This window comes from Pristiophorus japonicus, chromosome 2, assembly GCF_044704955.1.
Source record: "Pristiophorus japonicus isolate sPriJap1 chromosome 2, sPriJap1.hap1, whole genome shotgun sequence".
Classification (NCBI taxonomy): domain Eukaryota; kingdom Metazoa; phylum Chordata; class Chondrichthyes; family Pristiophoridae; genus Pristiophorus; species Pristiophorus japonicus.
Window position 1 is genome coordinate 102,181,221 of NC_091978.1, and position 23,713 is coordinate 102,204,933.

The 23,713-nt window shown below is 43.0% G+C and overlaps 1 protein-coding gene across 1 annotated transcript in view; it reads left to right on the top strand.

Moving 5' to 3' along the window:
* Positions 1 to 22,415, top strand: part of LOC139240026 (uncharacterized) — a 35,269-nt gene extending 12,854 nt beyond the window's left edge. Inside the window, exons 2-3 of the mRNA XM_070868440.1 lie at positions 21,136 to 21,293; positions 21,700 to 22,415. Coding sequence (XP_070724541.1) covers positions 21,136 to 21,293; positions 21,700 to 22,403 — 862 coding nt within the window. The 3' untranslated portion in view covers positions 22,404 to 22,415. The remainder of the gene's footprint in view (positions 1 to 21,135; positions 21,294 to 21,699) is intronic.
* The last annotated feature ends 1,298 nt before the right edge of the window (positions 22,416 to 23,713 follow it).

The following is a 23,713-nucleotide window of genomic DNA, read 5'->3' on the forward strand; positions in this document are numbered from 1 at the left end:
TCGTCCTGGTTCAACCCTTGCCACTGGATAAAGGCCTAGCTCAGTTGAGCCCGTGTGGTGGTTGATGTGCAACGGTCACCAAATGTTAAAAAAATCCCCACAAAGGCATCTTCCACCGTCAATTGGAGTTCAGGACTGGAACATCGGGTCCTTCATTGACACATCTGTGAACTCTTGTGGAAGCAAGTCATCCTTGTTCGAGGGACCGTCTATGATAATGATGATGACATAAAAGGTTACTGCACAAGATAAAAGTTCACAGGGTTGGGGGTAATCTATTAGCATGGATAGAGGATTTGCTAACTAACAGAAAACAGAGAGTCGGGCTAAATGGGTCATATTCTGGTTGGCAAACAGTGACTAGTGGGGTGCCGCAGGAATCGGTGCTGGGTCCTCAACTATTTACAATCTATATTAATGACTTGGATGAAGGGATCGAGTGTAATGTTGCCAAGTTTGCTGATGATACAAAGATGGGTGGGAAAGCAAATTGTGAGGACACAAAAAATCTGCGAAGAGATATAGACAGGCTAAGTGAGTGGGCAAAAATTTGGCAGATGGAGTATAATGTGAGAAAATGTGAGGTTATCCACTTTGGTAGAAAAAATAGAAAAGCAAATTACAATTTAAACGGAGAAAAATTGCAAAGTGTTGCAATACAAAGGGACCTGGGGGTCCTTGTGCATGAAACCCAAAAAGTTAGTATGCAGGTACAGCAAGTAATCAGGAAGGCAAATGGAATGTTGGCCTTTATTGCAAGGGGGATAGAGTATAAAAGCAGAGAAGTCCTGCTACAACTGTACAGGGTATTGGTAAGGCCACAGCTAGTGTACTGCGTACAGTTTTGGTCTCTGTATTTAAGGTAGGATATACTTACATTGGAGGCTGTTCAGAGAAGATTCACGAGGTTGATTCCGGAGATGCTAGTTTGCTAGTGCTGTTGGGGAGAGGTTAAACTAATATGGCAGGAGGATGGGAACCTGTGCAGGGAGACAGAGGGAAGTAGAATGGGGGCAGAAGCAAAAGATAGAAAGAAGAAAAGTAAAAGTGGAGGGCAGAGAAACCCAAGGTAAAAAGTAAAAAGGGCCACATTACAGCAAAATTCTAAAGGGGCAATGTGTGTTAAAAAGACAAGCCTGAAGGCCCTGTGCCTCAATGCGAGGAGTATTCGTAATAAAGTGGACGAATTAACTGCGCATTTAGCAGTTAATGGATATGATGTAATTGGCATCACGGAGACATGGCTCCAAGGTGACCAAGGCTGGGAACTCAACATCCAGTAGTATTCAACATTCAGGAAGGATAGACATAAAGGAAAAGGAGGGGTTCTGGCGTTGCTGGTTAAAGAGGAAATTAATGCAATAGTAAGGAAGGACATTAGCCTGGATGATGTGGAATCGGTATGGGTGGAGCTACGGAATACCAAAGGGCAGAAAACGCTAGTGGGAATTGTGTACAGACCACCAAACAGTAGTAGTGAGGTTGGGGACAGCATCAAACAAGAAATTAGGGATGCGTGCAATAAAGGTACAGCAGTTATCATGGGCGACTTTAATCTACATATTGATTGGGCTAACCAAACTGGTAGCAATGCGGTGGAGGAGGATTTACTGCAGTGTATTAGGGATGGTTTTCTTGACCAAAATGTCGAGGAACCAACTAGAGGGCTGGCCATCCTAGACTGGGTGATGTGTAATGAGAAAGGACTAATTAGCAATCTTGTGCAAGATCCCTTGGGGAAGAGTGACCATAATATGGTAGAATTCTTTATTAAGATGGAGAGTGACACAGTTGATTCAGAGACTAGGGATCTGAACTTAAGGAAAGGTAACTTTGATGGTATGAGATGTGAATTGGCTAAATTAGACTGGCAAATGATACTTAAAGGGTTGACGGTGGATAGGCAATGGCAAACATTTAAAGATCACATGGATGAACTTCAACAGTTGTACATCCCTATCTAGAGTAAAAATAAAATGGGGAAGGTGGCTCAACCGTGGCTAACAAGGGAAATTAAGGATAGTGTTAAATCCAAGGAAGAGGCATATAAATTGGCCAGAAAAAGCAGCAAACCTGAGTACTAGGAGAATTTTATAATACAGCAGAGGAGGACGAAGGGTTTAATTAGGAGCTGGAAAATAGAGTCTGAGAGGAAGCTTGCTGGGAACATAAAAACTGACTGCAAAAGCTTCTATAGCTATGTGAAGAGAAAAAGATTAGTGAAGACAAACGTAGGTCCCACGCAGTCAGATTCAGGTGAATTTATAATGGGGAACAAAGAAATGGCAGACCACTTGAACAAATATTTTGGTTCTGTCTTCACGAAGGAAGACACAAATAACCTTCCGGAAATACTAGGGGACCGAGGGTCTAGTGAGAAGGAGGAACTGAAGAAAATCCTTATTAGGCAGGAAATTGATGGGATTGAAGGCTGATAAATCCCCGGGGCCTGATAGTCTGCATCCCAGAGTACTTAATGAAGTAGCCCTAGAAATTGTGGATACATTGGTGATCATTTTCCAACAGTCTATCGACTCTGGATCAGTTTCTATGGACTGGAGGGTAGCTAATGTAACAACACTTTTTAAGAAAGGAGGGAGAGAGAAAATGGGTAATTATAGACCAGTTAGCCTGACATCAGTAGTGGGGAAAATATTGGAATCAATTATTAAAGATGAAATAGCAGTGCATTTGGAAAGCAGTGACAGGATCGGTCCAAGTCAACATGGATTTATGAAAGGGAAATCATGCTTGCCAAATCTTCTAGAATTTTTTGAGGATGTAACTGGTAGAGTGGACAAGGGAGAACCAGTGGATGTAGTGTATTTGGACTTTCAAAAGGCTTTTGACAAGGTCCAAGACAAGAGATTGGTGTGCAAAATTAAAGCACATGGCATTGGGGGTAATGTACTGACGTGGATAGAGAACTGGTTGGCCGACAGGAAGTAGAGAGTCAGGATAAACGGGTCCTTTTCAGAATGGCAAGCAGTTACTAGTGGGGTGCCACAGGGCTCAGTGCTGGGACCCCAGCTATTTACAATATACATTAATGATTTAGATGAAGGAATTGAGTGTAATATCTCCAAGTTTGCAGATGACACTAAGCTGGGTGGCGGAGTGAGCTGTGAGGAGGACACAAAGAGGCTGCAGGGTGAATTGGACAGGTTGGGTGAGTGGGCAAACGCATGGCAGATGCAGTATTATGTGGATAAATGTGAGGTTATCCAATTTGGTGGCAAAAACACTAAGGCAGAATATTATCTGAATGGTGGCAAATTAGGAAAAGGGGAGGTGCATAAGGACCTGGGTGTCAAGGTTCATCAGTCATTGAAAGTTGGCGTGCAGATACAGCAGGCAGTGAAGAAAGCAAATGGTATGTTGGCCTTCATAGCTAGGGGATTTGAGTTTCGGAGCAGGGAGGTCTTACTGCAATTGTACAGGGCCTTAGTGAGGCCTCACCTGGAATATTGTGTTCAGTTTTGGTCTCCGAATCTGAAGATGGACATTCTTGCTGTTAGCGTGAATGTTTTCTCGGAAGAATCACTCAACACTCAGAGTCGGTTCCAACCCCAAAGCGGCCTTTTATTTCCCCGGCAGGGAGGAAGCCTCTGGTCTAGATCCAGGCACCTCTCTCCGACGAACAAAGAAATTCATCGATATTTATATGTTTTACAATAGTTCATTACAGTTACTCAGCCCACTTCGGCTGGACATAATCCAATCATAACGATTATAGATTACATATAGGTTTCTTTAATCCAATATAATTCCCCTGATACCTCAGGGGCTGTATGTTCAGTTTTTGTCAGCTCGGGCTGATTAATGACCTCGTTATGTGAGGTAGGCCTCCCCTTATCTCTGTTCCTCGGGGCTTTGCTGTGCGAATCCTAATGGTTCGTTATAGTTATCTTGTCTCAAGTGGATGAGCCAAGGCATTCCCAGTAGTGGGCCTCACAGGGTCATTGCTCGGTCATTGCTCAGTCAGCCCCAGTTCATTACGTGACTAACTGAGTTCCCATCATGCTTGGGCAGCCATTTTATATGTGGCCACTTTAAACCTATATGAGTTTAGATATATTCAGCAGGTGCCTAATGCCTAGTGTTTTGATATATTCAGCAAGTGCCTAATGCCTACAACAATTCCCCCCTTTCGGTAAAGGGACTAGTCCTTGTCCTCCTTTAACCGACCGCCCTAATTTTATTAGATTTTGTGCACGGCCCGGTACTCCCTGCCTCAACATGCTGGCCAGTCACGCGGTTTCAGGAGTCCCGGTTGCTTAAATCAAATTGACAAAGGCCAAATCCTCCTACCCCTTTATTAGACAGGCTTGTTTAGTATTTGGGGACCGGTCATGGGTCCCTTTTCGTCGTGCTTGGTGCCTGCATGCCTGGCAGGCCATTATGCCCCATGTTATTGCTAAGATCAATTGTATCCCGACCAGTATGTGTGAAATTATTCGAATCCAAGGATGGATGTTCACATTTATTCCCCAGTCCCAGACCTTTCTCCACCAACTCTGACTTTGTAAGTCTACATCGATATCTTCTTCCAGTACTTGGATTTTAGTTTGCAGTTGGTGGTAGAGCTTTACGGATTGACCCACCCTGAGCCTCAATTCTCGTAATACTTCTGTTAGATGTGGGATAGGGACCTGATCTGGCTCGTCATAATCCTGCAAATGATCGTGGAGCTGATTGGTTACATCAATAACTTCGGGCTTCCGGCGCCTAACCTGGGTGATATGCGCTTGCCCGATCGTGACAGGTCGTAGCGGCGCAAAGCAAAAGTTCGGCTGTGGTTTCGGGCACTGCAGGTCATTATACTGGTATGAACGCTCGGTAGTAGAAACGCAGTACCTTCCCTTCCCTCTGTAGCCTGCCCTCGCAAAGTGCCTTTGTGCGGGCACTATTTCTAGTACACATCCATCGGTTCGGTTAAACCCGCACTCGTCTAGCTCACCTCGGCCTACTGAGTGAGGGCATACTGTGATCTCCCCACTTTGCTTGCATTCTGTTAGGGAAATCCCGGTAAGTATGTCGTTTCGGCGAACGGCAGAGGTGGTCAGATAGTAACGGATGGAGACATTTTCCCGTATTACTCCGATATTCTCTAGTTGGTACAGGGGGAACGGCCCTGAGTCCGGCGTGGCTATAGGGATCATCAGGACTATACCTATCAGTATTCCTACCCATCTGGCAATCTGGAATCGCTGGGTATACTCGGGTCAGTCCCTTCAAAGTACAATTATCCAGTGTCCCCCTCTGTTTAGCCAACTGAGCTAAATGTGAACTGTCTATCCAATCGGGTACCTCCCCGCGGTGGATCTGGTCGAGATTGTGGCGGATCTGTCCCACCATCCACAGACCATAAGCGTGACAGAGTTGCCCCTGTCTTTGCTTTCCTGTATCTTCTTTTTCTCTATCAATGAGGTGATTGATGGTTTTGGCGTGAGCTGCCAGGACTGAGATGCCATCCAACTGGATTTCGGCACTCTCCTTTCCTCGGTTGGCTTGGTCTTCCTGGTTTTGCCCCACCCTTTCTAATAACCCCTTCATCACCCCTCTAAGCTGTTCCACCCTCTCATTTAACCCTTGTATATCTATTGAGTTTACTACGGAGGTCCCTGTATTGAAACCGGTAGCAACATCATTAACTATTCCCCTCTTTATCCTGGGGGCTGACTCCTGTCCTCGGAATCTATTGGCACCCATTGCATCGGCAGCCTGCTGCATTACAACTTTACGTAATACATTGTACATTTTCCTTGACTGTTCTGTACAGTATTCTGGCATCTGGATGCCTGAAATATTGATCAGGACAGGCACAATTTCATGTTTAACATTATCATACAATAATTCCCCTTCGTTGTACATTACAATCCCATTTTCTTGTCCTTTAGTAGTTATGGGGCATGGCAATTCCTCAGGCTGTGTGGTGGTTCTTATGGGGCGCGGTGTCGGAGGGGGTGAGAAGCATACATACAGTGATATTGCAGCCGCCCCCACCTCCTCGTAGTACCCACACAGCCCCACTCCCTTTTTGCGGATGACTGATTGCTGGGACTGTCCCGGAGGCGCACAAATTATGCCGAAAGTACATTCATCGGGCCCTTTGACATCCCTCCGTTTAATGCAGCTGCTCCTTATACCCGTGGAGCATTGTACACATACCCGGTTCTTATTAGGATTCACTTGTAACCATGCATTAAAATAAGTCCTGTCCTTGCTCCAATCCTTGGCTGCTGGGATGCACATTCCATCTGTTAAATTAAACAAGACTCCTTAGTTCATGTAGTTGTTTATTTCCTGAGTGCGCTGCAATCCGTTGGTATCATCCAGTGTTTGCGTGGGTCTTGAGGTTCCCAGTATCATGAGTCCCCAGAGTCGAAGTCACCACTGCGGTCCCATCTTGGTGAGTGTTTTATCTGAAAATTTTAAACAGATAGCCTGGTCGTCACCAGGTGTTAGCGACACAAGTAGACCAGAACCTGTCACTCTGTGGAATCGGAGGTAAGAGTTAGGTTAACCATATTCTTTATAGTCGTACCATCTCTATCACTTCATGTCCCTGTCTGGACTGCCGTCGGTTTTGCATTTGAGCCTGCTGTGCTCGAGCCTGCACGATGACCCATCTATATATTATCCAAACTCCAATCAACATCAATGCCACCATTATTCCTCCAAACATCGCTGTCTGCTTTACCGTTAGGTTGGGTTTGTGGACTACACCTACCCACTGTGGGGTACATTGGCTCTATTGCCATAGGTGATGGTGCTATGGCTGCGCACTGCACTATCCGTCTAGTCCCGTCTTTTAAAACATCTCTTCCAGCCTGTTTATCTTAGCTTTTAACTCTTGACCAGCTAGTTCCGTTTTATTTTTATTCTGAATATCCCAGCATTTCCTCTGTCTGTCAGGTGAGTCTTCTTTATTTTATTAATAAATCCAAATTAATAATGTCCAGTATAAAACAGCTGTCAATGGAAAGGGTTAACTCTTTTACAGGTTTGTAAGAAAGCCTGATGTCATTACGTGACTTCACATAATCATCCGAAAAATATATATTTTTTTTAAGTCTTTGTGCCTTCAAAACTTGCTTAGAAATTAGGAATCCGTTAAAACAGCAGAAATCATTAGTAAAGTGGTCATAATAAAAATCTTCTCATCGGGAAAGACAGCATTTTAGATTAAACTCCAATTTTTTCTTAACTCCTAATTCAAGTACTTGCCAAAGAATTTTTTTTTAAATTGATTTAAAACGAGACCACACATTTTTAATAGCTATTTTGTTTACTGAAATTCAATTTTTTTTTTTTTTAATTAATCTCTCAGCACAAAATCTAAACTTCTGTGCCAGTTTCATTTTTTCTTTCTGTGCTGAGTTCGCATAGCTTAGATCTTTTCTTCTCGTTATTTTCATAGATTCCAACATTTCGGGTTTTTTTACGGTCCCGTTCACTGGGCAAATCTTGTGTTTTATTTCTCTCTCAGCACAAAATCTAAACATCCGTACCTGTTCCATTTTCTATAAGAATTTAAAAATTCAGTAAGATTCTCTAATTCCCAGTTTTTTCTTTCTGTGCTGAGTTCGCATAGCTTAGATCTTTTCTCCGTTATTTTCAAAACTCTCCTGCTTGTTTAGACTGTTCAGGACTTTTCTTGATAAACACTGTCCATTTTGGAAATCTTTTCAAACTGCAGTGAAACTTTCTCGTAATTTAAAATCATTATCAATGTAGAGTGTCTTTTACCTCCTCCAAAAAAATTTTTTTTTCCCAATTAAACCAATATCTTTTTCGCAGTCAATATCAACTAGTATTTAGTAAGTTATGTCTTTTTCCATCACAAACACCCCCTTTTTTTTTCAACACCTAATTAGTGCGTTATGTCTTTTTTTTTCAGATCACCTTTCTTCAAATGTTTTTTCTAAACTGCTAAAGCTTGCTGTTCCAACATTTTTCAAAAATCCCTTTTACACCTTCGAGATAGCTCGCCATTCGCCCAGGAGTTTGATCTGATCCGTGAAGGTATTTCTAGATTGTTTCCAAACCTTTTAGTTTTATTTCTCCTTTTTTCTTTAAGAGATTTAATTTAATAATTAATTATTATTTTTTTAGTTGAATCCATCTCAGTATTTTGCTGTGCCTTCTCTTAATATCTCAAAATCCCAATTCAAATTTTGTAATTTCAATCTTTATTTAAAACTTTTTTTTTGAACTAGAAGCTTTTTTTTTTAAAAAGGCATTCTTTATCTCATTCCAAGACTAAATTTATGTCTTTCAACCCAATGTAATCAATGATTGCGTGTTTTCTTTCGACAAGTATGTGAGCGTGTCAAATAAATTCTTTTTTTTAACCACCGGGACCATGTATTTTTTATCTTTTGCTCAACAAACCTATCCTTTGTACATTTCCTAGCTCCGTAACTTATCATCCAAATAAATCCACACCTGCGTTTCTAACTTAAAATGTCTTAAAACTTCCCACATACAGGACAACACTACAAAGGGTTAAAAAAAAACTTTCACTCAGCTTGGAAAAGTGGGTGGAGCTAAAATAAACAGACAGCTGCACTCTTCTTCCAAACAGGCCTTCGGAAACATGAAAACACAAAAAAATTCATTCCGCAGTCAAAAAATCACACAAGGACTCTCAACGACAGACATTCACAAAAGTCTCTCTTCATTCAACAAAGCTTATTAATTTTTTTGGCCGGCTCTATTCTTGGATCCATACTTCACTTAAGATAATCACTATCAAGTTTTTAAAAATTTCTTACATATTGATTTACTTCCTCTTAGTTTTACGTCGGCTCGCAGTATCAAGACCACAGCTTTTTCATTTTTATCTTTCTTTTCCTTCTCCCACCGTTCCTGCTGATTTGCTGGCAGGTCCTGGGGGTCCCATCCTGACTTAATCATCTTCTCAATTAGTTTATTTTGTTTTTCTGCCAGGTGGCGGGGAAGGGACCCTTCTGGTCCCCACTTGAGGTTATTTGTTTTATTGGCCATTCCTGGGTAGGATTAGAACCATTAGGAATCTACTCTCAGAGGTCCGCTTTCTACCTAGCATAACTTGTAGTAGACCGTCTCCTGGCTACTGTCAGGTCACAAGTTCTGCTGTTACACAAACTTATACAATTCTTAAAATGCGTTTAAGCAATTCCCGCAGTGCTCTACGTATCCTTAACGACTACCTACCACCGCTCTGCCCGTTGGTCCGACCCTGTTCACAGGTTTGGATTCCGCCAGTCGCTGCACACCGCTTGGTTCTACCCTGGGGTATATTTCAAATCACACTACTGGGTCCGGAAGATGTCTTTCGGTATCACGATCCCACAGTCCAAGTGTGTTCCCGGCACCTACTTAGTTCCTGGCCATCACGTGGGACTAAAGTCCTCTTAATTCAGGCTCAGGCTAGGTGTTTGAGATATTGGACCGTCTCCTCGTGTCGATCAACCAGCATCCACCTCCCGCACCCGTTATAAAATTTTGTTTAAGGTATACTCACCCGGTTTCTCCAAGAGCGTTCAGCGACCTCGAAATCCTGTTTGTGACGCCACTGTTAGCGTGAATGTTTTCTCGGAAGAATCACTCAACACTCAGAGTCGGTTCCAACGCCAAAGCGGCCTTTTATTTCTCCGGCGGGGAGGAAGCCTCTGGTCTAGATCCAGGCACCTCTCTCCGACGAACAAAGAAATTCATCGATATTTATTTGTTTTACAATAGTTCATTACAGTTACTCAGCCCACTTCGGCTGGACACAATCCAATTATAATGATTATAGATTACATATAGGTTTCTTTAACCCAATATAATTCCCCTGATACCTCAGGGGCTGTATGTTCGGTTTTTGTCAGCTCGGGCTGATTAATGACCTCGTTATGTGAGGTAGGCCTCCCCTTATCTCTGTTCCTCGGGGCTTTGCTGTGCGAAGTCCTAATGGTTCGTTATAGTTATCTTGTCTCAAGTGGATGAGCCAAGGCATTCCCGGTAGTGGGCCTCACAGGGTCATTCCTCGGTCATTGCTCAGTCAGCCCCAGGTCATTACTTGACTAACTGAGTTCCCATCATGCTTGGGCAGCCATTTTATATGTGGCCACTTTAAACCTATATGAGTTTAGATATATTCAGCAGGTGCCTAATGCCTAGTGTTTTGATATATTCAGCAGGTGCCTAATGCCTACAACATTGCTATTGAAGGAGTGCAGCAAAAATTCACCAGACTGATTCCCGGGCTGGCAGGACTGACATATGAGGAGAGACTGGATCGACTGGGCCTGTATTCACTGGAGTTCAGAAGGATGAGAGGGGATCTCATAGAAACATATAAAATTCTGATGGGACTGGACAGGTTAAATGCAGGAAGAATGTTCCAGATGTTGGGGAAGTCCAGAACCAGGGGACATAGTCTAAGGATAAGGGGTAAGCCATTTAGGACTGAGATGAGGAGAAGCTTCTTCACTCAGAGAGTTGTTAACCTGTGGAATTCCCTACCGCAGAGAGTTGTTGATGCCAGTTCATTGGATATATTCAAGAGGGTGTTAGATATGACCCTTACGGCTAAAGGGATCAAGGGGTATTGAGAGAAAGCAGGAAAGGGGTACTGAGGTGAATGATCAGTCATGATCTTATTGAATGGTGGTGAGGCTCGAAGGGCCGAATGGCCTACTCCTGCACCTATTTTCTATGTTTCTATATTTCTATGAGGGGGTTGACTTATGAAGATAGGTTGAGTAGGTTGGACCTATACGCATTGGAGTTCAGAAGAATGAGAGGTGATCTTATCGAAACATATAAGATAATGAGGGGGCTCAACAAGGTGGATGCAGAGAGGATATTTCCACTCATAGGGGAAACTAAAACTAAGGGACATAGTCTCAGAATAAGGGGCCGCCCATTTAAAACTGAGATGAGGAGGAATTTCGTCTCTGAGGGTTGTAAATCTGTGGAATTCTCTGTCCCAGAGAGCTGTGGAGGCTGGGTCATTGAATATATTTAAGGCGGAGATAGACAGATTTTTGAGCGATAAAGGAGTAAAGGGTTATGGGGAGCGGGCAATGAAGTGGAGCTGAGTCCATGATCAGATCATCCATGATCTTATTGAAAGGCGGAGCAGGCTCGATGGGCCAAATGGCCTAACTCCTGCTCCTATTTCTTATGTTCTACACCAAAGGCTCACTCGATGTTCCTTGTACAGACATATATGTCAATGTGTATGTTGTGAAATAAAAGTCAGCATGTGAATCATTAAAATTACTTATCTTCGCACTATAGGCAAAGCAATCTGTGAGCACGAGACCAAGAGGCCAATACATTTTTATAAGTTTGAAGTCTAAATCTGAGGTCACACAAGTTCACACTTGTATTATTATACAATTGTACTGCTATCAGACCCTAGTGTCGCAAGATAAAAAAATACATCAGTAAAAGTGTTTTAGAGATGTATTTCCAAAATATTGTGAACTACTTCTGCCAATGTACGAAACAGTGAATGACACTAGATATTAGTTATTTCATGACAGATATACAAACATGAATTGCTTTAAAACTGCAAGGGACCTTGGTTGGATCCATCAGGGTAGTGAGACTGAAGTCTACATCAATTTACATGTACTTGCTCCAACCTAGTAAACCATATTCGTTATACACTGTGCAGTCTCCACCACATCAGGGAAATGAAATGCAGATTAGTTGATTGCTTTGCAGGAAACCTCTGTTCGGTCCACAAATGTGATCCCAAGCTCCCTGTCACTTGCCACTTCAATTCTCTACCCACCCCTACTCTGACCTGTCTTTTGTCCTCTGTACTGTTCCAATGAAACTCAACACATGCTTGAGGAACAGCACCTCATGTTTCTATGAGGTACTTTCCAGAACTCTGGCCTTAATGTTGGCCCGGAATTTGGGGTCAGCGCCAAAGCAAAGGCATTCGCCGCTGGCCCCGAAGAAAGCTACCCACAAAGATCTCGTGATTACTGTGGTGAAAAGTTTGCCTTTTTCGACGTTCAAGTGATTTAAATTCAGTGTAGTGGGAATCCCAAATGCGATGCTGCTGTGATGTCAACAACTGTCTAAGCAGCCAATCACAATGCAGAATTCTCAGACACGGAACCAGAAAACAAGAAGCTGCTTTTATCCGGACTTTGTTAAAATGTTAGAGAGCAAAACAAAGATTGGGGCTTTCACATGGGGATAAGGTAGAACCTGAAATATGAACAAACTTAAAATATATATATATATATATATATTCATAATATATTGATAATAATATATATTAATAAATGTAGTCACTTTTGGCCTTTCTTCATAGCTTAATGCTCTGAGATATGGAATCTTCTCTGATCTCATACTAATGCAGCCATATCTTTTTTGAATTAGAGTGACCAAAACGGTATATCGTATGCTAGATTTAACCTCACCAACGTCTCTATAACTTATTCTAATTTGTAATCCAATGCCCTTCAGCTACACACAATATTTCATCTGCCTGCTTGATAATTGCTTCACTCTGACTAGATGTTATCAAGGTATGACCAGTGATCATTCCTAAATCCTTTTTATTTTAAGGGCTTCAACTAGCAGGGGCTATCATGTTTACATATGTTTACTGTTTCCCCTTATAAGTATTACCTCACATTTATCGAGTGAAAGCAATGTGCCACAAGTCAGCCCGCTACATAATTGGTTGACATCTCTCTGAAAATAACCAATATCCTTTTTTACTCATTTTCTGCAAACAAAGCTTCATGTCAACACCAAATTTAATACTGCTACTACAACCTACATCATTCACAAATGTGAACAACAGTGGTCCCAGAAAAATTCCCTATGGAACACTGCTGGTTATTTTTTCCCAGACGGAACATTTTCCATTTATAATCAAACCTGCCTTATGCTTGCTGCTAAACCAATTCTCAATCTATCTTTGCAATTTGTCATTCATTCCATTCTCTTTAAATTTTCTGACTAATCTTATCAAAGGAACTTTATTAAATGCCTTTTAAAATTCCTGCAGGTTTCTATTCCCTTAAGTAAGAAGATTAAGGGGTGATCTAATTGAGTTGTTTAAGATTAAGATAGTCAAATGCCAGAATGCTTTTCGCAGAGTCTCTAACAAAATCTATGTGGTTGTCAAAATTATTTGAAGAAATACTCGAAGGCAAATTTCAAATGTTATTTTGGTAAAAATTACATTGATTATTTACACACATACCCTATGTCTCTTTAATGTCTTAATGTTTCAGTCCATTACTTGACCAAAATTACACCATTCCACTCACGATTCCACTTTGGGTTCATCTGTTTTTATATAATTTCCCCTTCCCTTTAAAAAAAAGGATGTCATCAATGTCTATCCCTTATTTTTCAGATTTCAAGGGTCCACTTCTCAGTTATTTCTGCAGATGCTTTCTGACCCGCTGTATGTTTCCATCGTTTGTTGTCTTAGCATTACTGTCCTGGATGAATCTCCTACTCCCTAATCTGAGGACGCTGAAGTGAACTGTAGCAGCACCAGTTAAGTGGCCTTAAGTTGCAAACTAAACATAATTTGCAACACATTTGTATCCAAAATACACTCAACTGGATGAACACAGTCATTTAAGACAAATACCACAAGTTTTAACAAAAATTAATACAGAAAAGTTATACTGCAACAGCCAGCATGACCAGTAGGGATCTACTTTTCTACAGGTTCTCTGCATGTGTACACCATTTTCAGCTGAAACAAATTATATAATCTAAACCAGAGTTTCTGGCAACGGAAGACTATGCTTGAATTATCTATCACAATTTACAGATGAAGACACTTTGAAACTATTTTACTCTCTGTCCTGAACAATCAGTCACAGGTTTATGAATAAAATTGAATTATTTTATCAAAAAAATCCTTTCCTACAGCTATGGGTTCTTAGAAGCCTTAATTACTTCAAGGGCAAGAATGTGCATGGGCATTTGTAGTGTGTCCTTCTGAAAGAGTAATAACATTGATAGTGCCTGAATATGTAGGAAAAATATCTTAAGGATTGCTTTAAATATGTCCTCAAAATGCACTGTTGGAGGTGCCGTATTTCGGATGAGACGTTAAACCGAGGCCCCATCTGCTCTCTCAAGTGGATGTAAAAGATCCCATGGCACTATTTAGAAGAAGAGCAGGGGAGCTATCCCCGGTGTCCTGACTAATATTTATCCCTCAATCAACATAACAAAAAAACAGATTATCTGGTCATTATCACATGGCTGTTTGTGGGAGCTTGTGCACAAATTGGCTACTGTGTTTCTGACATTACAACAGCATCCACCCTGCTGGTCCACCAGCGAGTTGCCTAAATCACAAAATACATTAATGATTTAGACAAAGGAATTAAATGTAATATCTCCAAGTTTGCAGATGCAGCTGGGTGGCAGTATGAGCTGTGAGGAGGATGCTAAGAGGCCACAGGGTGACTTGGACAGGTTAGGCGAGTGGACAAATGCATGGCAGATGCAGTATAATGTAGATAAATGTGAGGTTATCCACTTTGGTGGCAAAAACAGGAAGGTAGAATATTATCTGAATGGTAACAGATTAAGAAAAGGGGAGGTGCAATGAGACCTGGGTGTAATGGTACATCAGTCATTGAAGTTTGGCATGCAGGTACAGCAGGCGGTGAAGAAAGCAAATGGTATGTTGGCCTTCAAAACTAGAGGATTTGATTATAGGAGCAAGGAGGTCTTACTGCAGTTGTACAGGGCCTTGATGAGATCACACCTTGAATATTGTGTACAGTTTTGGTCTCCTAATCTGAGGAAGGATATTCTTGCTATTGAGGGAGTGCAGTGAAGGTTCACCAAACTGATTCCCGGGATGGCAGGACTGACATATAAAGAAAGACTGGATCGACTAGGCTTATATTCACTGGAATTTAGAAGAATGAGAGAGGATCTCATAAAACATATAACATTCTGACGGGATTGGACAGGTTAGATGCAGGAAGAATGTTCCCAATGTTGGGGAAGTCCAGAACCAGGGTTCACAGTCTAAGGATAAGGGGTAAGCTATTTAGGACCGAGATGAGGAGAAACTTCTTCACTCAGAGAATTGTGAACCTGTGGAATTCTCTACCGCAGAAAGTTGTTGTGGCCAGTTCGTTAAATATATTCAAAAGGGAATTAGATGTGGCCCTTACGGCTAAAGGGATCAGGGGGTATGGAGAGAAAGCAGGAATGGGGTACGAAAGTTGCATGATCAGTCATGATCATATTGAATGGTGGTGCAGGCTCGAAGGGCCGAATGGCCTACTCCTGCACCTATTTTCTATGTTTCACACTGGGGAGAGACTGTTCACCTGCTCTGAGTGTGGGAATGGATTCACTTGGTCATCCAACTTGCTGGCACACCAGCGAGCTCACAAGTGATTGCAGGTTTTGGATGCTGCTGTTATTGCTGCTGTTATTCACATTCTACTGAACTGTGTTCATTCTGTTAGTTGGCGTTTGATTCTGTTGATGTTAATAACCCTTCAACTAGTCGGGAGTTTTAAATATTTTGATATTTCAAATAACAGTGTTGATATTTGATGTCTCCAAGATAAGAGGAGACTAATTGATGTCCTGTTTCTGACTGCTCCATTTTTGATCGAGGCGGAGGAGCAGTGAGAGATCGGGGCCCAGGAGGGTCGTGATCGGGGCCCAGGAGGAGAGGTGAGGGTTCGGGGTCCAGAAGAGGCGAGGGCCCAGGGGCAGCATGTGCCAGCCCACACTGCGATCTATGGATAGTAGGAGCATGCGTGCGCACTAGGTCTGTGCATCAGAGCTTGGTCAGCCATGATCTTATTAAATGGTGGTGCAGGCTCGAAGGGCTGAATGGCCTACTCCTGCACCTATTTTCTAGGTTTTCTATACTGTACTTACAGCCTATACTTTCTTGCTGTCCTACAGCCAGGATGATAAAACAATCTGCTTCTTTTCTTTTTAAATGACGTGAACACATTTTGTGGCCATGATAAAATTCTGGAACCAGATTTATTTCCTTCTACTGGTGGGGAACTGCCAAAGCGCAGACAGACAAAGCTGAGCATTTTAGTATCTGTGGCCTCTGCCAATGCTGGCCAGTAACTGGGCATCTGTTGGTGATTTTTATATTGATTTTCACATCCTCACATAGGAAAGGATCTGGCTGTCATTTCGCAGCTGACTCAAAAAAGTGACTGAAATTAAGAAACCGTCAAACATTTGCACAAAGCATGCAATATTCCACAAAACAACTCCTAGTAATTGCTTATCTCATTTATTTTACACAATAAAAGCTACCGAAAAAAAAATCACTGGTGAAAATTTATGAAAGAAAGACTTGGATTTATATAGTGCCTTTCATGACCACCGGACGTCTCAAAGCACTTTACAGCCAATGAAGTACTTTTGGAGTGTAGTCACTGTTCTAATGTAGGATACGTGGTCACCAATTTGCACACAAGCAAGCTCCCACAAACAGAAATGTGATAATGATCAGATCATCTTTTTTTTAAAAATGTTGATTGAGGAATAAATATTGACCAGGACACCGGGTATATTCCCATGCTCTTCTTTGAAATACCCTGTAGTGCCATGGGATTTCTTACATCCACTTGAGAGAGCAGACATGGCCTCGGTTTAATGTCTCATCTGAAAGACAGCATCTCCGACAGTGCAGCACTGCCTCAGCATTGCACTGGAGTGTCAGCCTAGATTTTTTTGTGCTCAAGTCCCTGGAGTGGGACTTGAACCCACAATGTTCTGACTCAGAGGCAAGAGTGCTACCCACTGAGCCATACATAGCTAAACTGGAAGTCTGGTTGACTGATGTGGTAACTCACTGTTGCTAGTAATGCTCCTATCTCAAAATAACAGTTTTTTCCTTCTATGACGCTCCTCCCTGATCCACATCAACACAATCTGTCTGGATGCTGAATTCAGTGCTGCCACTCTGCTGATCCAGCAGGAGGCACAAAGGACTGGGGGCAGCTTAAAGAGATCTTTTGGCAAGTAAGTTTTCCTCTCTTCCACCCCAACTGCCCAGTCTAAGACGACAAGGAACAAGCACTGTAATTACTAGGCTACCTCAAGTCAGAAGGTTTAAATATTGCTATACAGATCTAGGGCAAGATTATATTTAAAAAAATATTACATTGAACTCTTCCATTAGTCATACTAATTGATTACAATTTACCCAAGTACTAAAATTTCCAGTTGATTTATCAATTTTGTTGTAACTTCACTTATAATTTACAAACTATCACATATTGAGATAAAATAGCCTAAACATTTCTATTGCCAGTAACAGCAGGTGAATACTTAGTCCGTCTATATTACATTACTTTGTTATTATAGCAGGGTCATTAACCCATTAAAAATAAATGGGGCAACATTTACGTTATAATAGCAGCCGGAGCAATATTGTACAAACACATTAAATGTTTTCCTGCTGATATCATCCATAGTAATTTATCATAAAATCACAGCACACAAGGAAGCCATTCAGCCCAATATGTCTGAGCGAGCCCTCTGAAACACTTCTACACTTTAGTATTGCCTGCCCTCTCCCCACAAGCCTTTTAAGTTTTTATTTTTTCAAGTATTTATCCACTTCCTTTTAAAAGCTGTTATAATTTCTGCTTCCATTGCTGTTTCTGCATTCTACGTCCCAAGAACCCTCTGTGTAAAACAAAATTTTCCTGACTTTTCCCTTCATTCTTTTGGTAATCCTGAAGTTATGCCACAAAATATGCCATCAAGTTACCAATTCACCGACCAGTGGAAATATTTTCTCCATTGATCTGATCAAAATAACTCATAATTTTGAGAACCTTTATACAAAAGAACCCTGGTTTCTCTATTCTCTCCTCATAATTAAAGACCCTCCTCCCCATCCCTCGTACTTTAGTGAATCTCTTTTGCACTCTCTCCATGGCTTTGGCACGATCGCCTAAATAAAAAGGTGCCCGTGACAAAAATGTACTGTTCGTCTCTGATGCTGTTAACTTATATTCTGTATGGTTAGAAACATAATGTAAGCAGTTCACATTCAAGATCACAAAAATACATTTTTCAACAATAAAAAACATCAGCTCAATCTAGACAAGCTGTGGAGAGGGTTCCAAAAAAGGTGCAGATTTTTATGACCAACACAATGCTTTGTTTGAGGTATCAATTTTTAATTGGTTACATGCAACAAATATTTTTGAGATAATCAAAGCTTGGATATCCATTTGATATTGATGAATGGCTGTTTGCAATTATGAGTGTACCTGGGTGTCATGGTACATCAGTCATTGAAAGTTGGCATACAGGAACAGCAGGCGGTGAAGAAGACAAATGGCATCTTGGCCTTCATAGCGAGAAGAATTGAGTACAGGAGCAGGGAGGTCTTACTGCAGCTTTACAGGGCCTTGGTGAGGCCACACCTTGAATATTGTGCACAGTTTTAGTCTCCTAATCTGAGGAAGGACGTTCTTGCTATAGAGGGAGTGCAACGAAGGTTCACCAAACTGATTCCCGGGATGGCAGGACTGACATATAAAGAAAGACTGGATCGACTAGGCTTAGATTCACTGGAATTTAGAAGAATGAGAGAGGATCTCATAGAAACATATAACATTCTGACGGGATTGGACAGGTTAGATGCAGGAAGAATGTTCCCGATGTTGGGGAAGTCCAGAACCAGGGTTCACAGTCTAAGGATAAGGGGTAAGCTATTTAGGACCGAGATGAGGAGAAACTTCTTCACTCAGAGAATTGTGAACCTGTGGAATTCTCTACTGCAGAAAGTTGTTGTGGCCAGTTCGTTAAATATATTCAAAAGGGAATTAGATGTGGCCCTTACGGCTAAAGGGATCAGTGGGTATGGAGAGAAAGCAGGAATGGGGTACGAAAGTTGCATGATCAGTCATGATCATACTGAATGGTGGTGCAGGCTCGAAGGGCCGAATGGCCTACTCCTGCACCTATTTTCTATGTTTCTATGTTTCACACTGGGGAGAGACTGTTCACCTGCTCTGAGTGTGGGAATGGATTCACTTGGTCATCCAACTTGCTGGCACACCAGCGAGTTCACAAGTGATTGCAGGTTTTGGATTCTGCTGTTATTGCTGCTGTTATTCACATTCTACTGAACTGTGTTCATTCTGTAATTTGGCGTTTGTTTCTGTTGATGTTAATAACCCTTCAACTAGGCTGGAGTTTTAAATATTTTGATATTTCAAATAACAGTGTTGATATTTGATGTCTCCAAGATAAGAGGAGACTAATTGATGTCCTGTTTCTGTTTGATCGAGGCGGAGGAGCAGTGAGAGATCGGGGCCCAGGAGGGTCGTGATCGGGGCCCAGGAGGAGAGGTGAGGGTTCGGGGTCCAGAAAAGGCGAGGGCCCAGGGGCAGCATGTGCCAGCCCACACTGCGATCTATGGATAGTAGGATCATGCGTGCACACTAGGTCTGTGCATCAGAGCTTTGTCTCCAGTCGTTTTGGTGAATCCTTGCCACTGGACCAAGACCTAGCTCTGTCAAGCCCGTGTGGTGGCTGGTGTGCAAGGGCCACCCTATGCACAGGCATCTTCCACCCTTCAGTATGTAGTTCGGGACCTAGAATGTCAGGTCCCTCATTGAAACACCTGTGAACTCATCCCTTTTTGGTGTGTAAGCAGGTCATCCTCGATACAAGGGACTGCCTAATATTATATTATACAACAGTGACTACACTCCAAAACTATCCCATTGTTTGTAAAGCACTTTGAGATGTCCGGTGGTCGTGAAAGGCACTATATAAATCCAAGTCTTTCTTTCTTTTTCAAAATAGAGTCAGCAACCAAACTGAATGTTAAAAAAGCAAAAGATTAATACTAATTAAACCATGAATGCTTAGACAAACAAAACATTCCATACTTGGGATAGAAAACAAGCCTTCAAGATCACAGGCTTGGATATGGCTCATTAAGGAGGATATGCAAGATGTCCTGCCTTACCTGGACCCTTGTATGACTCCTTAGTTAGCAAAGACCTGAGAAGCTAGGGAATAAGCGAGTGACCTGGCATATCTAGATTTGGAGGTCATCAAGGGTACCAACAGGGCTGTGTGAGGTGATTGACACCAGAAGAGATGAACTCTTCTAACTCGTGTCACTCAGATTAATCAATAGAATTTAGAGGGCTAGACTTTTCACTTTGTTCGCTAGGGCCCAAAAAATGGGCGATGTTCCAGCCTTAGCAATGTTGCAGCCTTCATGATCGCTGGAACATTGCCCATTTTTTGGATCGCGATTTTCGGCTCGACGATAGCCCAGCGATGGTGAAAGGTATGCAATTTTTTTTTTTTTGGTTGGCCATGTTTTCCCGCATTTCGGGAGGTCAGGGGTCATCCACACATGTGCAGGAGAGAGATCGAGAGAGGAGAGAGAGAGAGAGAGAGGATGAATGAAGAGGCAGAGAGGTGAGAGAAAAGAGAGAGAGAGAGAGAGAGAGAAAGAAAGACAGAGAAATATGTCTGACAGCAATGAAGGTGGGAGAGATGTGGAGACGGGGAGGAAGAGGGTCAAACCCTTCTCCGAGGAGGCCAATGAGGCCCTCGTGGCGGAGGTGCACTCCCGCTGAGCCCAATTGACCAGGGGGGAGCATGGTGGGAAACCAGCGCCACGAGTGTACCGTAGTTTATGGGGCGAGATAGCCGAGGTCGTCTCGCCTGCGTCCCACGAGCCCAGGGGCTCCAACCAGTGCCGCAAATGCTGGAGCAGCCTCGTTGCTTCAGCAAGAGTAAGTACGACTTTATATTTTAATGATGCACATTCTAAGTATAATAATCATTATAATGGTAATTCTCCTGGATTGAATGTAAGCTCGTTATTCTAACTTATATAACATATGTCATCCACGCTAAGAACTGGACAGGGCCATGAACTGGTGCCCGTTTTAAATCTCTCCGGCTGCTGTCACTTACACAGGGACCCAGCATGGACTCGGGGAGAGTCGCCTTTGCTCACTGTATGGCCTGGGACACTTTTGGACATCAGCTACTGTCATTGAATTGTGGACACAACCCCTATTAGCATATAATGTTTGAAACAGTCATGTATAAATGACATAACCTAGTAAAGTAGCTTATGCCATGCTCTATTCATGTTCACAGAGGAAGATATTTCATAATCGGGCTCAGCAGAGGTGCACCGGGGAGGCCCTGCTGTAATACAGACCCTCACCGACCTGGAGGAACGTGCTGCAGCACTAGTGGGGGCCCACAGTCGAGCGGTCACCACCGCGGTGTTGCCGGACCATTGCATGCGCCACGTGAGTAATGTGTCAATCAGTGTAAGAGCTATGTGACATAATTTCATTCTCATATCATAGACAAATGATGTCATGTTATGCATGCAGCCTCTGTGTGACTCTCTGCCACGCTCAGGTCGACAACATAAGAACACAAGAGCAGAACATCTGGCCATCTGTCCCCTTCTCTGTCTGCACCCCATAAACCCTCACTCCCTTATCATTCGGTTTGTCTGCGACTGGTCCAGCCTCCACAGCTCTCTGGCACAGTGACTTCCACATAGATGTACTGCCATCGATACCACCATATGATGCATTAATATGTAACGTTTCTCTGTCACATTTATGGAATTAGTGCTGTTCCTCCTATATACCAGCGCGGCGCAACAATGCTTTCTGCTCTAATAATCTCAATTGTGTCTTGCAGCTTTACCAGCTCCAGAGGCGCAACGGGAGGACAGATGCTCAAATGGACCTGACCCACTGCATGTGTCACTCACCATGGGTGGTGAAGAGGAGGAGACCACCGAGTTTGAGGAGGAGGAGGAGTACCTGGAGACCGAGGAGGATGTCCCTTGCATCCCTCTGACTGGGGAACCTGCGGCCACGATGGGAATCCCAACTGAGGAAGTACCGGAACCAAGCGGCATGCAGTTGGCGATGCCAAGGCGCACATTGGTGCTGTCGCAGACCCCATGGAGGCCGGGTCAGTGGCTTGAGCAAAGGCCTACCCTGGACCACCGCATGGAGCACCTGGCACGATTGTGTGAGGAGTCTTTTGCGATCCAGCGTGAGCAACTCCAGGTGTTTGTGGGGTTCACGAGCCAAGCGAAGGCAACGCAGCAGATGATCCTGGAGTTGCACGGAATCTCCGCCTCCAACCATGCCATGCGGCATGCGTTCTTGGCGGTACACAGCACTGCACCCCGAGCTCCCGTGACCACAAGCACTGCCACACAGGTGGGTCAGGAGAATGCACCACCTCCTGACTCGGAAGGCGATCCCCCTGTTTTGTCTTCCCCGCCAACAGGTGATCGTCCCAGCATGTCCCCCACCACGGTAGGAAGTCTTGCCATCGCCCACTGCACGCTGGCTTCGCAGCAGTACCCGGGGCCCAAAACAGGTGGGTGAGGCAATGACACGGTGGGGTGCAGGATCTGGAGGGAAACGTGGCTGCAGGTAGGGAGGGGGGTGCACTCTTTTTAATATTGTTCCTATTGTTCACATTTATTGTTGGTGTTGTCGTTTCACTGTTGGGGTGTGGGTGGGGGGTGGTTGGGGTGTGGGTGGGGGGTGGGAGGGTGTTTTGGTGTTTGTAATTGAAAAATTACATTCAAAAGTTGTTATTTTATTTAAACCATTTTATTTCACTTTACAATTGTTGTGCAGCGTCTTCTAATAACATAAGTTAAAATAGAACATTAATGCAACTGTTGTTAAACAATTTCCAGGCCAGACCAAGTAAGTATGAAACGTCACTTTATATAAATATAAGAAAACGTCTAATTGTGAGTGTATCTATCTTTAAAAGGCCCTTAAATAATGCACAAACTATCTAAACCCCTGTTTAAGAGGCCTCCTGACTTCCTCCGATGTTCAAAATGGTGTCCGTAGTGCCCAGTTCTGTGAGAAAGGCCAGGCAATAGCAACTATTCTCCAGCGATGTTCTCGGCGAGCGATCAACCCGCGATGTGCCGAAAGTTGGGCGATGTGTGGGCAATCACCTTGACGATGTGAGCCGAAAGTTGCGCCGGGCGATGTGTCGGTGATAAGCTCGGCAATGTGTCCCAACTTTCCATTTTTGGAAGATATCTGCACTTTTTGGGCAATATATGGACACTAGCCCAGCGACGTAAAGTGGAAAATCTAGCCCTAGGTTTCTATGGAAATTAAGGATGTATAAGATTGTGCTTCTTAAACTGAAATTCAGTCTTCAGTCGAAGTCCTTAATTCTTCATTTATTTCTAGTCATTATAGTAGTCTTTGTAGTACATTCCTCACCACTTAAAACGTCCACGTTTAAAACAGGCTGTCGCTTATATCAGTCAAGCACCCCACCCACCTGTTCCTCCAAGCACCATCTACCCTGTGACAGAGACTGTAGATCCCGCATTGGTCTCATCAGTCACCTTAGAACTCATTTTCGTGTGGACTCAAGTCATCCTCGACTCCGGGACACTGTCTAAGAAGAAGATTTACTTATGATAGTTAATGGTTTTCGCAAGAACAATCTGCATTAATGTCGATTTCAAAGTTGCCAGTTATGGCGTATTAAGCGCTCCAAATATCTAGTACAGAAACTCACCAGTTCACACCTTGTTAAGGTGCACTGAAGCAAGAACAATCATGAGTAAATCTTCTTCTTAGGCAGTGTCCCGAAGTCGAGGATGACTTGCTTCCACATAAAATGAGTTCAAAGGTGACGGATGAGACCAATGCGG